Source organism: Salvia miltiorrhiza, chromosome 8 (genome assembly GCF_028751815.1).
Source record: "Salvia miltiorrhiza cultivar Shanhuang (shh) chromosome 8, IMPLAD_Smil_shh, whole genome shotgun sequence".
NCBI lineage: Eukaryota > Viridiplantae > Streptophyta > Magnoliopsida > Lamiales > Lamiaceae > Salvia > Salvia miltiorrhiza.
This window is the reverse complement of record NC_080394.1, coordinates 6,634,935-6,650,899: the sequence shown is the minus strand read 5'-3', so window position 1 is coordinate 6,650,899 and position 15,965 is coordinate 6,634,935. Positions and strand designations below refer to the sequence as shown.

Below are 15,965 nucleotides of genomic sequence, written 5' to 3'. Positions count from 1 at the left end.
GAAGACATTCTTCCAGCTCCACAGCGTTGTCTTAATATCAAGAATCAGCTTTTCTTTACTCCAAGAGCCATTGTTGAAAATACATTCGTTCCTCGTTTTCCAAATACATCCCACAGTGCAAATCCACAAGCTTGAGAGCAGTAGAGTCGTTTCTTTCGTCCCAAGGCTCGAGAAAGCTCGGAGGTGATCTTTTGCGCAGCAGTGCAGGACCGACTGAATCCCAAGCCATTTGAGAAGATCAAACCAGATATTCATGACACTACATAAATCCATATTAATTTAACTTATCCTGCTAGTGTATCGTGTCAACACTATCAAATATGTGTCTTCTTCGTGTTACATGTATTAACGTTTGTGCAAGTCGTGTTCATCGTGTCAAGCATATCCTTAATAAATCATGTTTGTGTTTATTTTATTGTATCGTGTCGACACCATAACAACACATCACAACAATAGAATTATCCAAATTCAAATCAATTCATATATATTGAACAAGACATACGTAATTTTATTGATATCTTAATATTTAAATTCGAATAACGCATACGTCATTCGACGAATACTAATTCATCATGTTGTCTTACATAACATATTAACATCCACCTTCATTTCAGAGGGAAAAAAGTAAAAAAAAAAAAAAACACCTTAGTATAAATATATTTTTCATATAAATTTCGTGGAAGTTGAACTTGTTTATGCCGTTCGAATATATGAGTTAATTTGAATTTGGATGATTTGAAATTTTTTAAAAAAATGATTTACAATTTGAATAAAATTACATATGTTATTTTTTTAGGAGAAATTACATATGTCATTAGATATATACATAAGTAAATCTGAATTTTGATATTCGATCCATCTAACAAATTTTGACCCGTCAAACAATTCTGCAAAAAAAATTTGCATTATAGTTAAAGTGGGCATTGGTAAAATGATACTTTGTTCGTCTCTTAAAAATATGTTTTTTTTTTTTTTATATTATTTTTGCACGTTCTGTAAAATTATGTATTTTCCACTTTTTGACATTATCCCTACAATAAATCTCTTACTATTTTGTTCAACTGATGCTATTCCGGCACAATATGGCTCGCTGTAATTTTGGTTCAAATAAAAATTGATTCATTTGATTTAGTAAAATATTTTATTTACCTAAAAGCATTATATCCATGAAACTGAAAAAAAAAAAAATAATACCCACATTTATAAAAACGTATAAAAAATGCTCATGAGAGAGTGGAGTTTTTTTTTTTTGGATGAGTAGAATAGACGACTAATAGCTTTTTTTGTATTTTTTATTCATTAAAAGTAAAATATTTTCTCATACAAAAAATAAGTAATTTTTATATGTTTTTAGAGTGATGTATATAATTTATTTTTACTATATAAAATTGAGTATTTCTTAATATTAAACTTACTTTTATTATATTTTATATTTTATTTTCTCTATTTATAATACATTCACCTAATATTTTTTAAAATTCATCTTATTAAAAGCGATTAATATTTTTAAAGATAGATAAAGTATTTTTGAATAATTTAAAAGAGTGATGTGTGACTTACTCTTCACATTCAAATTGTCTCAAATTATTGCACATTTGCACCGACATGAAATGGGTCCCAATTTGTTAGCATCAACTGGTACGTGGACTACAGAGATATGATTATGATACAAATAAATAACGACGAAAATCAGATGCGGTCTGAATAAATTCAAGCAATTACAACTTTACAACATATATAATGGTTAAAGAAATATTATAATTTGAGTGATTTTTTTTTTGAGATCAATAATTTGAGTGATTGGCAACAAATAAACACATACCTCGTCGCGTGCATTTTAGGTGGATTTCATATGAGGGTATTCCATTCCCCCCTCCACCAAATCTTTACCCTTTTCAAAATTGTTAAAATTTGATTAACGGGTTTATGATGTAGCAATGAAGAAAAATAAAAAAAAATAATATTTAAAATTTTACATGATTCAATCGTAAAAATTCACATTCACATAAAATCATCAAAAAAAATTCACTATCAATAACAAAAAAAATAATGACAAAAAAAAAATACAATTACAAGATTGAGCAAAAAATGCTCTCAATATTATCTATCTCTAACTTTGCTCTATTTATCTCAAAGATTATTATATGATATGCACTCCATTTATATCTAATGAACCGTGGGTATGGTTATTAATAGAATTTAAAGTAATCGTCATTCAACAACAAATTTCATTAATTAGCAATCTCGTATCAGCATCCCATCAACATTCAACAATATTTAATATTATGTTAAGCTAACCCTTCAACAATCATAAAAAATATCAACATCAGTTGAAAACTTCGATTGTTTACCATCTATATGCTGATTCACAATTATTCTTTTAGTATTTCTCATTAGTTTGCCACCTGAAACTAATTTCTTCAAATTATTGTCAACAATTACAAGAATGATGCGAATATTTTTTTGAGGGAAGAATGATACGAATTTTAATAAAAAAGATTGAATGTATTTTGAGTGGAATAAAAATTCTACTTATATTATCAGTTTGTGTTAAGCAATTTTACTAAAATTAGAAAGGAGTATAAATTTAAGAGACATAACTAAAATAACAAAAGGAGTAAACATTTGAGGGAAATTGAAAATATAGTTTACTGTTATATATTTTGTGGGGTTCAGATTCAGTGAGAATGCTATATTATTTGAGAAATAAGAATAACGAATAAGCTATTTGTAATGCATGAATACCTATAATTCAATTAATGTGGTTAAATTTTTGCAAATCATTTGGAATAAAATATAAAATCTTAACAGATGCGAAAAAAAAATTAAACAATCAGCGGAAGAAATTATTGATACTTGGCGGTAGTTTGATCACAGGCTTCTACCCTTTCCAAACAACCCGACCCGCCTCTCAGGCCACAAATATCCTATCCGGATCCAACCCTTTATCTATCCACAGTTTACAAAATTCCGCTGCTTAATTCTAAAATCGCTACTGCTAACCTACGATTTATTCTTTAATAGTAGTATATAGTACGGAAAATATAAAAGATTGTGAAAATATTCATTCGCGCGTTTTATCCAATTATCCTAAACTCAGCCGCTAGCACGATGACCAGTTTAACGGCGAGCTTCGCCGCTCGTTTCTCCTCCGCCACCGCGCATTTGCCGGCGGGGAGTCGCGTTCCGCGGCGTGCGTTCTTCCTGCAGCCTCCGACCCGACGCTGTCGTTCGGGAAGAATAGTGTGCTCGGCGGTAATTAGTTAATAGTTCGTACAGTATAGTGATAGCTTATTTGTGTGAAGAAGATAGGGTTGAACTAGGGGGGTGGGGTTGATTTTTTCGGTATTTTTGTTGAGATTACTGTTGTTGCTCTGCTGCTGATGTTGTGTTTTGTTGGAAATGTAGGAACCATATTTAATATCGAAATTAGAGTCCGCTGAGAAGACGTGGAAGGAATTATCGGTACGATTTGGGTCTTTATATTTTCTTGCGAATATTTTTGAGCTTGATACCGCTTACGTGCTTTCGATTTTGATTGACTCTGTTTTTTTGTTTTTAGGATTTTAATGCCTTCTTTTGCCTACTAATTGGAAAATTTGTTACGTAGTTATGAAAATATGTTAGTAGTTGATTAGAGCCAGTGTAGTGACTTTTTAGTATCATGTATATGTATATGTATATAATGGTAACATCAATGTAAATCATTATTGATAATGCTAATTTGCTCAGGACCACTAATTGTGAAAGTAACTGTGGAGAAAACTTTTAATTGAATGGTATTAGCTAGGGCCTAGGGGGTATGGACCCTTAGCATCCTTGGCTGAGGTCTAATAGTGTTATAATCATCTTGAGTTCTCAAGTCTAAATTCATTAGGCCCTACCTGTAAGTATGCGTGGTTTGTGTCTTTCCCAATCTCTGTACGTGCACTTTTTATCAGTTTGTTGTGCTAACATGGTAATTTGACGTATTAGAAGAAATACCTAGAGTACCATTCATATTAGTTGCAATTGTTGCGAGGAAAAATGAATGCTTCTATTTGTTTTTTTTAATTTTATCATATTATCTGCTGATCTGCTCTATTTTGTTTGATGGTGCTCTAAGTTTTAAAGCCCTGTACACACTAAATACTAAAAAATGTTTTGGTAGGTAAAGATTTACGATCGAATCAGGAAAGGTGTATTTATGCTTTACCCAATTCTTAGATTACCTTTCTTTCCACGGAAAGGTCCAAGTAGAGATCATCTATGGTGAAATAAGCATAAGTGCATAACTACATTTGCATATCTGGAACTGGAACCAAGAGGCATAATCATTGTGGCTCGTGATGTGTCTTAGATGTTTTCATGTTTATGGTCATTTATGCTATGGCTATTGGAGTGCATCTTTATGTGATCTACTATTCATTTATTTCCAAATGATCTATTTGGCACTTTACTTTTTCCTCTTATTTGAGAACAACTTCCAAAGTTTGAATGAAGTTTTCTATTTACATGCAAACAAAAATTAGGTTAGACTGGCTGATCCAGATGTAGCCTCAAATCCAAGTGAGTATCAGAAATTAGCACAATCTTTGGCGGAGCTTGATGAGGTAACGTGCTTTGAAAAGTCTACTGAGATCTGTTTCTCAAGCATAGAGCTATTCAATCTAGTACTTTTTTTATTATGTATTTTAACACATTAAAAAGCGGATTCTTTGCACTAGTAGGTCGTGGAGACATTTAGAAGCTTCAAGGATTGTCAGAAGCAGCTAGAGGAAGCAAAAGGTTTACGTCGTTTTATGTTTCTCTTTGGTTGAAGGAATTTTGGAGATCCCCTTTTTGCTTTAGTTTGCATATCTATTTGCTGACTTAATCTAACTTTAAAATCAGCTTTGGCAAAAGAGGCGGGTAATGATGAAGACATGGTTGAGATGATAAATTCAGAAATCGCAAGTTTAGCCAATCAAATTAAAGAGCTTGAAGAGAGGCTAAAGGTTATCCATTCTTTTTGCTAGCTGGTTGTTTTCTAAAATTTTGTCCTAATTCATCAATTGAAACCTCTTTGCTATGTCATACAGCTCTTGCTACTCCCAACAGATCCTCTTGATGCAAGAAATATATTGCTTGAAGGTTAGTTATTTTATTTTGCTTTATGTCAATAGGTAGAAAATTTATGAACTGTAATCAACTTGTTAAGGTAAGGTTATTCTCTAACTTGAAGGGGAGAAGTTTTAGTTCAGCATAATGCAACCTTACAGTGAGTACAACCCTGTCATCAATTCTTCTTCTGGATAAATGGAGTATGCATATTTTTGTCATTTCTTATCCCAAGCGCTTTGCATGAGAAGGTTGCTATTCATTTAAGCGATCGTATTCAGTAGATGAAATATAATTGAGCAGTTCTGAGCTGTCTTATGTCTTTCTTATGGTTTTGAAGCTCTCCGAGCAAGATCATGTTCTGTGACCCCTTAGTGGTGTTTTCTTGGTACAGGTTTAGTTGATACGAGGTACTAAGGTGTTTGATGTTCTTATATACAGTGAGAGCTGGTACTGGTGGAGATGAGGCTGGACTTTGGGCTGGTGATCTTGTAGGTACATGTTTCACTTTTTCTTTGTGATGACTATGTTTTTTCTGGAATTTCCATTAGCATGAATATATGAATTAAATTTGTTTTTACCTTCTTAATCTATGATAGGTACGCATGTATGAGAAGTATAGTGAACGTAACTCTTGGAAATTCTCTCCTGTCTCCAGCTCCGAGGTATTGCATGTTTGCATTCCTGTTCTGATACTATCTTTGCAGATAGCTTAATTATCTTCTGCTTTCAAGGCTGAATATGGTGGATATAAGACATATGTAATGGAGATAAAAGGGAAACGTGTTTATAGCAAACTGAAGTATGAGTCAGGTGTTCATCGAGTTCAACGTGTCCCGAGAACAGAAACTCAAGGTCGTGTACATACATCTACAGCAACTGTTGCTATCATGCCAGAGGTAACTTTTATTTTTTCTGTAAACTGACTGAGTCATTCTGCTACAGAACTTTGATAGAGTTGCATGCTTATTTTCTAAGTCGACAACGTAATAAAATTTTGTGCCATTTATATGATCAATAAATAGAATGGACAAAGGCCATATGTCCTAAACATATTGATTGCATATGAACTGATCCAATTTAGTTTACTTGGTACCTGAATATTTCAAATTGTTTTTATCATATACCCATGTGGCCAATATTTTGGGGTGCGCCAGTTATTATTATTTAGCATCATCTGAAGCAGTAGCTGAATGCTGTCTGATGGCAATCTATGATAGAATTTTGTCTAATTTGAAGCTATTGCTATGTTTGTTGACTTTGATCTATATATTCTCTATCTGCGTTGAACTCATTCTTCGTACCAATGCTGCATGGGGGTCAGGCTGATGAAGTCGATGTGGAAATTGACCCGAAGGATATTGAGCTTACCACGGCAAGATCTGGTGGTGCTGGAGGTATGCTTCCCTTAAGTCTTTGTGATAAACTATTTACAACAGTTAGATTTTCTTGTGACAAGTCACCTTGTCTCTTTAAATCTCCCTTTGGTCTGATGCATGTATTCCTATTGCAGGGCAAAATGTTAACAAGGTGGAGACTGCTGCTGACCTTTACCACAAACCAACTGGAATAAGAATCTTTTGCACAGAAGAAAGATCTCAGCTAAAAAATAAGAATCGTGCAATGCAACTTTTGCGAGCAAAACTGTAAGGCGCAATACACTGAAGTCATGTTATATCTCCTAGTTTTTGTGATTCGTTCTAGATCGATGTCCTGGTCTCATGAATCAACTGTCTAAATGAAATGTGTGTGGAAAAACTAGATTGACTGTGTGACAGATAGCTGATGGCTCTTACTGGGTAACATTGTTCCAGGTATGAGATGAAAGTAAGAGAACAACAACAGAAGTTGAGCAGCCAGCGAAAGATGCAGGTTTGAAATATTCTTCATTTCCATCCATGCTTCATGCATCTTGTTCTCAAATCGTTCTCTATCGAAGCAGGGGCAGAACACAACACTAAACTAGTTCGATGATTTGTTATTTTATTTTTTGGAAAGACACTGGAGTAAATTTATTTGAACATGAACTTCCCCCACACCCCCTTAAGAAAACTAGAAAAGTCTCTTTCTTTTTTCCTTTATGAGGATTCTGCCTTCAATAGTGTGGTCTTTACTAGTAAAATGCTTCGGCAGGTCAACTGCCTTAGGTGACTTGTACAAGAGAATACCTAAAAATTGGCCGTTTTATACTATTATCATCATTGAGCTTTATATCCTGTTGTTATATGCTTTCTAGAGGTCTTCAGTGGGTAAGGAGTAAAGCAAACTGCCATACAAACAAAAATGTATGAAAACGAATATTTCCAACTTGGTGTAATTGATTGCTCCAATGGATTAATAGCATCTCCGCCCTCGTGTATAATTGCTGAAGTAACTTAAATTACCATATCCTGTATCATTGCATGCCCACAAGGCTTCTCATTCCTGTCATGCAGTATTATAACTGCAATAGTTATGCACTATTTTCTCTGGCTGTAAACCCCTAATTAGACTAATATCAAACATATGGCAGGTAGGTACTGGTGCTCGATCAGAAAAGATTAGAACATACAACTATAAGGTATTCCCAGCATTTTGCTACCTTGGGTTTGAATTGCTCAATTGCTTAGTAAATTTTAGGTATCTATAAGCAAAACTGAGAAATTCTGTAAATGATTGTCCTCTTTACTTCCATCATGCTTTATTGATGCGAAAATCTCTGGCAAGATTGATTTCCAGTAGTGTTCAAGGAAGCAGAAATCTTACGAATTGGTGGATATAACTTTAAAGGTTGTTGGGTGCCAAGTTAATTCTTTCTACTCCCTGAATTGCAGGACAATAGAGTTACGGATCACAGACTAAAAATGAACTTCGAGCTCACTTCATTTCTCGATGGGGACATTGAGACGGCCGTTCAGGTGCATGATTTTCACATGCTTTCTCTTGTTTATTTCTTGGCTTGTCTTCTCTGATCTAACTTGTTGAATCCACCATTTGTACTCTTCTTGACATAACCTGTGGGCTTCGAGAAAATTATGGCTGATCTTAATGAGCAGATGTTTCTCCGTGCTAATGCTTTTATATGCAGTCTTGTGCTACGCTGGAGCAGAAGGAATTACTGGAGGAACTTGCCTTGTCTGCAGGTGCCATGGCTACATGATCGTCGTGTTGCTTCACATCTCAACCTCAACGTGCTTTATAGAGCAGTTGCAGAGTTCAGTTCTAAGCATGTACCAGTTGAACTGTCTCTTCACTGCAACATTTTCCCTTTAGGTATATAGCCATCGATCGACCCAAATTTGGTTGCAACATATTGATGCACACGTGATAATGGATATGGGAATTTTTGTTCAGCCATCAATCTAAAAATGCAGTTTTGATTTCTAGCATTTGAGTTTGTATGGGATTTGTAGTTTTGCTAATTATAATATCTCGTTCACCACAAACTGATATGGTTCAGTATGGTAAGGAGGTTGATGGAAAATCGCAACTGAATAATTGTTTCTTCTCATGTTTGTCAAATCTTGTGCATCAGTTTAACAACTCAATATGGTTACAGATTACAGGCGGTAAAAGGTATATAGATAAGTGCAACTGAAGTAATTTTTATTTCAAATGTTAATTTTATAAAATGTTACTAAATTATGGTATTTTTGTTTCAAAATGAATACTAAATTTACTCATTTATAATGACACAATTTTATTTTTAATTTGTCTCATTTATAATGACAATTTTTAAAAATAGAATGTGATTTTTATCTACTTTACATTCTTATGAATCTTAACACTTTTGCTTAATCTCTACGCCTAGAAAAATTATCATTTTGTACACGACAGTGAGATTAATGTGGCCTACTTATTCTGTCAACCAGAATTTAAATTTTACTTGGCTCCTCGTTGTGGATTTGTACATCTACACCTTCGTGCTAAAAATAAATAAAATAATTTAAATGGGACAATAAAAATATAAATGCAATATTTATTTTTAAAGAATTTAAATTTACTAGTCAATTTAATACAATCCAATAATTTAATCACACATTTTATGAAATTAACCTAAATATTAACCAGACTAATTTAATGATATTATTAGTAATGGAAAATGGATTGATCTATGAGTGAAGCGCTTGGTAGTGGCTATATCCTAGTTCTAACTACTCCAACTGTCCATTTTTCTGCCACGTACAACATCAGCTTCGTCACCACTACCAAATGGCAATTGTCAAACTCCCTCCCTAATTTTCTTTCGGCAACTCTATAAATTCTCTACATTTTCGATCAATTCCTTTTCTTTTCTTCACTAATATGCTCAAAAGACTTCTCATTTCTCGCCGCTTCATCTGTCATTACAAACCCACCTATAATTCGGCGAAGAAACCCGACAATTCGGAATCCTTTCCATTTTCTTGGCCGTTATCGGTGGTTTCTTGCCGGCCCATCAACTTTTCTAGAGTTCTTGCCATGGCGGATGGCGGGTCCCCCCCTAAAACCGCGTCGTCGAAGCCCCAGAAGCACACTAACCGGCTTGCAGCGGAGCACAGTCCTTACCTTCTTCAACATGCCCATAATCCTGTAATTTCGCCTCAGAATTTTGTGAAATTAATAAAAAAATTGCATCTTTTTAAGTGGGCTCGCAGTTATGATTTCAGGTGAATCCGTAGAAATATGGTTATTTGTGTTGTGTGAATAGGTTGATTGGTATCCATGGGGTGAGGAGGCGTTTGCAGAAGCTCGTAAAAGAGATACCCCTATCTTCCTGTCAAGTATGGCGTGTTTTACAGCCTAGTTATTGAAAAATTAATTTATTTTTAGCGATAATTATGTTTTGTGGGAGTCATTAGAATAACGTGCTGGGTGTTTTGCATTGTTGCTGTTTACGCGGCTGGCTTGCATTTGAAGTTGGTTACAGCACTTGCCATTGGTATGTATTTTTGGATCAGTTGTGTGTTACATGGATCTTGAACTTTATCATTGAGTTGCAAGTGCAATAAATATCTGAAGGCTGCAATGATCTTTTAATTTTTAGGTGTCATGTAATGGAAGTTGAATCATTTGAGGATGAAGAGGTGGCGAAATTGCTTAATGATTGGTTTGTCAGTATCAAGGTGTGTTTCTCAACTCCTTAGAAGTTAGGAGACTCTTCCTCTGTTCTTTTTTTTTTTTTTAATTGACTAGAGATGTATGTTTGTCAGGTGGATCGTGAAGAAAGACCAGATGTAGATAAGGTATAATCTGTATTGCTTCATTTCTGTCTGCTTTCTTCCATTCGGATTACTTTATGATGGATTTCACTAGTTCCTTTATATACATATAAATTTAAGTGTGTGTGCGAGAGAGAGAGAGAGAGAGAGTCTTCCACCAGTGTAGATCATCATAACATGCTTACTTGGCGTATTCTTTTGTTAGTTAAGCACTAAAATGGCCAAAATTTTAATCTTACTTTTGAAACTATTGGTGTTCGACCAATGTTCCTAGAATAGAAATGTGATAATATCTTACGTCGTCATCCTCCATAGATCTTTATGTACAATTTCTTTAAATAAATTATAATATCTAATGTGCAAGATACTATTTGCCAAACTTGAGGTACCATTATGGGGCAATCATTATGTTTCAATGGTTCTTTATGTTGCTCAGTTTTCCCCATTACTTTTCTAGGTATACATGACTTACGTACAAGCATTATATGGTGGTGGTGGTTGGCCGTTAAGCGTCTTCCTTTCGCCTGACCTAAATCCTTTGATGGGTGGCACTTACTTTCCTCCAGATGATAAATACGGAAGGCCCGGCTTCAAAACTGTACTTAGGTAACAGATATCCGATCCAATTAGTTCTAGGTAGTTGAATATTTGTCTCAGTGAAATTTACCCGGTACCTTTTTTTGTTTATTTATTTAATGGAAAGAAGTACTTATTCTTTGTCCACAAGAACCCTTCATGTTTTTTGTATTTTCAAAGGATTTTCTGTAGTTTGAGGAAATATTTTATCTAATAGGAAGGTTAAAGAAGCTTGGGACACTAAGAAGGAATCCATGGTCAAAGGTGGGGCATTTGCTATAGAACAACTCTCAGAAGCATTAGCTGCCGTTGCGATGTCAGAAAAGCTTCCAGACGGACTTCCAGAGAGGGCAGTCCAGAAATGTGCTGAACAGGTAGAACTTTGGGGGACAAAATTATTTGTTTTGAGCTTTAACTTCTTCTTACATTCGTTTGACAGATTGAGCTCGAACCTTTTTCATCTCTATTTGTGATTTTAGTGTGGTGTCTTCTTCCACCTTGTTCTTTCTTTCTTTATCTTTCATCATTAATTGTTTGTGCTGTTTTTGCCTTTTGCATACATCAGTTGGATTCAAGAATACTCTTTTGCTTAGGTGGCTATATTGAGTCTGCTGCATCATGTTCTTCTTCTTGCTCATAATGTGTTGGCAGTCGTAAAAAAGGACCATGTGTTGTGGACGAGAAATTGAAGCAATATCTTTGTTTGTTTGACTACAAACCAACATCGTTAATTTTAAATGGTTCATTTATTATATGGCAACAAAAAATGGGACTCTAATGTAGCTTCTACTTTGTATTTCTCATCAGTTCTCAAAATATTATACATAGTAAGAGTTGAGTAATACCTAATTTTCTATATTCTGTCATAGCTTGCGGATAGTTATGATTCCAAGTTTGGTGGTTTTGGCTCTGCTCCAAAATTCCCAAGACCTGTTGAAATCCAGCTGATGCTTTATCATAAAAAGAAGTTGAAGGATAACCAAATGCGGGGCGAGGCAAAGCATGACCTGAGTATGGTGGCACTGACCCTGCAGTGCATGGCTAGGGGTGGTATCCACGATCACGTTGGAGGCGGTTTTCACAGATATAGTGTCGATGAATGCTGGCATGGTTAGTTTGTTAACGAGTAGCATACAGTTTTCTCTTCTGGTTATTTGATCAGCATCTTTTGTCTCGTTGCAGTACCTCATTTTGAGAAGATGCTATACGATCAAGGGCAACTTGTTAATGTTTATCTGGATGTTTTCTCGCTTACGAAAGATGTGTTCTATTCAAGCACGTCGAGGGACATTCTTGATTACTTGCGGAGAGAGATGATCGGCCCTAGTGGGGAGATATTTTCGGCTGAGGATGCAGATAGTGCGGAATTTGAAGGTGCCCCGAGGAAGGAGGGTGCCTTCTATGTCTGGACCAGCCAAGAGGTACACATTCGTCGTCATTCATTTGTTTTGTATAAATCTGTTCATATATTTCTTTTGTGTATAGATTGACAACATACTTGGAGAGCATGCTCCACTCTTTAAAGAGCACTATTACATTAAATCGTCAGGCAATTGCGATCTATCAAGAATGAGCGACCCTCACGACGAGTTCAAGGGTAAGAATGTGCTTATAGAGCGAGACAGTACTTCTGCGATGGCGTCGAAATCCGGTATGCCACTGGAGGTGTACCTAGAGATCTTGGGTACTTGTAGAAAGAAGCTTTATGACGTTCGGTCGAAACGCCCGAGGCCATCTTTGGATGATAAGGTAGCACATATCTTATATGTAAATAGACCATTAGCATCTTACTACATATAAGATGATGTCTATTTTATGTTGGATTTCTCAGGTCATCGTGTCGTGGAACGGACTGGCAATTTCTGCATTTGCTAGAGCGTCAAAAATCCTAAAGGACGAACCAGAAGGAACGCAGTTCCACTTTCCCGTCGTTGGAACCAACGTAAGTTGTGGGACTACAAATTTAAAGCATGCATCGTGCGAATTTCTGCAATAATTAATCACTTGAGTTGATTATTATATTTCCTTGATTTATCGTGGTGAACTACAGCCAAAGGAGTATATGGAAGTAGCGGAGAAGGCAGCAGCTTTTATCCGGAAGCATCTATATGACGAGCAGACGAGAAGACTGCAGCACAGTTTCAGGAATGGACCGTCTACGGCACCCGGATTTTTAGATGATTATGCCTTCCTGATCTCTGGTCTTCTAGATATGTATGAATGTGGGAGTTCAACAAATTGGCTAGCTTGGGCTATTGATCTTCAGCAAACCCAGGTAAGGTGTTGATAAATTGCAAAGTAACATGTTGTTTCCGGCTTCTCTAATCTCGTACGAACCCTATATTTTCAGGACAAGCTGTTTCTTGACAAGGAGGGCGGAGGATATTTCAATACCCCCGGGGAGGACCCCTCGGTCCTCCTCCGCGTCAAAGAGGACCACGATGGTGCAGAACCGTCAGGGAACTCTGTTGCAGTGATCAATTTAGTGAGACTGGCATCACTGGTAGCTCCAGCTTCTGATCGTTACAGGCGAAATGCTGAAGTTCTGCTGGTACTTTCTTTGCTTTTCTCTGCAACCCTCTCTCTCTTACTCCTTTGACACTCTCCGTCTCTCTTTCAGGCTGTGTTCGAGAAGAGGTTGAGAGAAACAGCAATGGCCATGCCTCTGATGTGCTGCGGCGCAGATATGCTTGGTGTCCCTTCGAGAAAGCAAGTCGTCGTGGTCGGACACAAATCGTCCGACGAATTCAACAAAATGATAGCTGCTGCCCACTCATCATATAATCCCAATAAAACAGTAAGTCATAAGTACCGCTTTGATATTTTCATGAGATGAGTTTTGCGTAAGACAGCAGATCCGTTACAGAATACCAGTAAAATTACAAATATGCCATCTGATACGAGCTTAAAGTCGCGTGCTTTGATGTTGACACAGGTGATTCATATAGACCCTACAGATGAAGAGGAAATGGGTTTCTGGGAGGAAAATAATGAGAAGATTGCGGTTATGGCGAAGAGCAACTTTGCATCCGACAAGGTCGTTGCGCTCGTGTGCCAGAATTTTACGTGCAGTCCTCCGGTGTACGACCCGAGTTTGCTGGGATCTCAGCTGGATAAGTGAGTAGAGATGTGGACACAGAGACTGCAACAAGTTAGGTCTTTGTTTTAATAAGATGCAGCTGTTTTCGTTTTTGTCCATAGTTTCTTGTATAGGTTGGATAGGAAGAAGCATGTCATGTAAAATTAAGGTTTCACCAAACTACATGTGCTCATCTACATTGCTTACAGTTTACTTATATTAAAACGATCTATACTATCTTAAACGTTTTTCTTTACTAAAATTTGCTTTTGTTAATTTAGAAACAGCAGATCATGCAATTGATATTAATAGGATATTCCTCAATAAATTGTTCATGTTTTTAAATCTTCTGCCAATGCCAGGTTCGTTTCTTCGGTATATGGATATCGGTGGCAATCGAGAATCTACAGATATTCAGATAAAATGATTTCTTAAAAACTTTTTGTTCAGATTTTTCGATTTCAAATTAGGGTTTCTATATTTTGTAGTATAGTACCTAAAGAATACATACTACGGGTAAGTAGGGGCACTTTTTCATGAGCAGCAATTTTTTAATTAAATTTTACAAATAAAATTTAAATTATTTAACAATATAAATATTCGATCGATTAATTTTCTTTATAGTATATCGAAGTCATTAATCAAAGATTCATTCCATTAGCGACCCCCAGATTTTCTCAGGTGTTAGAATCAAATGTTGCTTCGTTCAATTCTTTCAAGTTTGCTGAAAAATGAAGGCTTCCCCAGTATCTGGGTTTGTAGAAATGGAGTAACCACTCTCGCAAGCGCAGAAAACTCATTTTCTCCATCCGTTTCGGGAGAAGAAACGCTACAAAAAGGGTATGTTTTATCCTACCTTCTAAATTCATGTGGATTGTCACCGGAAAAGGCGATTTCCGCTTCTAAATTTGTTCAATTTGACGCCCCTGATAAACCCATCGCTGTTCTCAAATTCCTCGAAAAACAAGGGTTTACTAGATCCCAAATCGCCAATTTAGTCGCAAAATTTCCTGCGGTTTTAGTATACGATCCTCAAATGTCCCTCTCTCCCAAGTTCGAATTTCTGCGCTCCACCGGAATTTCTGAACTGGAAATTCCCACCATTGTGTCGAGATACCCCGACTTACTAACCAGATCGTTCAAACGTAGAGTAGCACCTGTTTATAACTACATTAAGGGCATAATTGGTGCTGCTAATGCTAATACTCTTCTAAGGAGAGGGTCTTGGATTTTTAATCTTGATATTGAGAGTAGGATTGTACCAAATGTGGATTTGTTGAGGGAGGTAGGTGTGCCCCAATAGTTTTATCAAGTTTGCATTGCTAAATTGCACCAACATTTTCTTCCAGGATCGTGTCGAGTTGAAGAGAGTTGCTGATGAGGTGAAGCAGTTAGGGTTTGATCCGTTGAAGTCGACCTTCATATTGGCAATAAATGCGCGAAAGGGGGAAGGAAGTGTATGGGACAAATGCAATGGAGTTTATAGTAAATGGGGCTGGTGGGAGGATGATATTCGAATGGCATTTAAGAAGCATCCCTCTTGTATGCTTTTATCCGAGAAGAAGATATCAGCAGCTATGGATTTTCTAGTTAACAAGATAGGTCGGGAGTCGAGAGTGATTGCAAAGTCTCCGCAAGTTCTTTTCTATAGCCTGAAGGAGAGGATAGTTCCTAGGTGCTCCGTTGTTCGTCTTTGGTTGAGAAAGATTGGAACTTGAGCAGTGTGCTTTCTCCTGTTGAGAGCAAGTTCTTGGACAAATATGTGTCGAGATACACTGAGAAAATGCCCAACTTTATGATGTTTATCTGTCGTATAAAGCGAGTGGCGTGCTTGCTTAACGCCTTCTTCAACTTGTGCAATGTTGGTTATATTCTGCAGCTCAATGTTTTGATTGTTCAATGCTTAGTTATTTCTATTAACACTATAATGTGAGAGTTAATTAAGAGTTCAATGACAGGCACATGCCCTACTTATGCTTCTAGTGTTTCTATTTGGTTTATTGAAACAAAAGGTCTGGTTCAGGACCATGCCTTGAGCTAATAATGTAGCT

The 15,965-nt window shown here is 36.2% G+C and overlaps 3 protein-coding genes across 3 annotated transcripts; all 3 read left to right on the top strand.

Moving 5' to 3' along the window:
* The first annotated feature begins 2,984 nt into the window (after positions 1 to 2,984).
* LOC131000486 (peptide chain release factor APG3, chloroplastic) lies at positions 2,985 to 8,444 on the top strand. The gene is made up of 15 exons (XM_057926406.1): positions 2,985 to 3,255; positions 3,409 to 3,465; positions 4,512 to 4,592; positions 4,710 to 4,767; positions 4,873 to 4,976; positions 5,061 to 5,112; positions 5,521 to 5,570; positions 5,679 to 5,744; positions 5,814 to 5,978; positions 6,404 to 6,476; positions 6,593 to 6,725; positions 6,894 to 6,951; positions 7,592 to 7,639; positions 7,893 to 7,976; positions 8,147 to 8,444. The coding sequence occupies exons 1-15, from the start codon at positions 3,112 to 3,114 to the stop codon at positions 8,216 to 8,218; spliced, it is 1,245 nt and encodes a 414-aa protein (XP_057782389.1). The 5' UTR covers positions 2,985 to 3,111; the 3' UTR covers positions 8,219 to 8,444.
* A 784-nt stretch (positions 8,445 to 9,228) lies between these two features.
* LOC131000482 (uncharacterized) lies at positions 9,229 to 14,176 on the top strand. The gene is made up of 15 exons (XM_057926401.1): positions 9,229 to 9,630; positions 9,749 to 9,821; positions 9,958 to 9,979; positions 10,085 to 10,163; positions 10,251 to 10,283; positions 10,717 to 10,865; positions 11,053 to 11,209; positions 11,705 to 11,945; positions 12,018 to 12,256; positions 12,321 to 12,584; positions 12,667 to 12,777; positions 12,886 to 13,110; positions 13,186 to 13,386; positions 13,456 to 13,632; positions 13,771 to 14,176. Exons 1-15 carry the CDS (start codon positions 9,364 to 9,366, stop codon positions 13,954 to 13,956), a joined length of 2,424 nt encoding a protein of 807 aa, XP_057782384.1. The 5' UTR covers positions 9,229 to 9,363; the 3' UTR covers positions 13,957 to 14,176.
* Positions 14,177 to 14,608: 432 nt separating this feature from the next.
* LOC130997995 (uncharacterized) lies at positions 14,609 to 15,647 on the top strand. Its single transcript, XM_057923434.1, has 2 exons — positions 14,609 to 15,214; positions 15,264 to 15,647. Exons 1-2 carry the CDS (start codon positions 14,609 to 14,611, stop codon positions 15,630 to 15,632), a joined length of 975 nt encoding a protein of 324 aa, XP_057779417.1. The 3' UTR covers positions 15,633 to 15,647.
* The last annotated feature ends 318 nt before the right edge of the window (positions 15,648 to 15,965 follow it).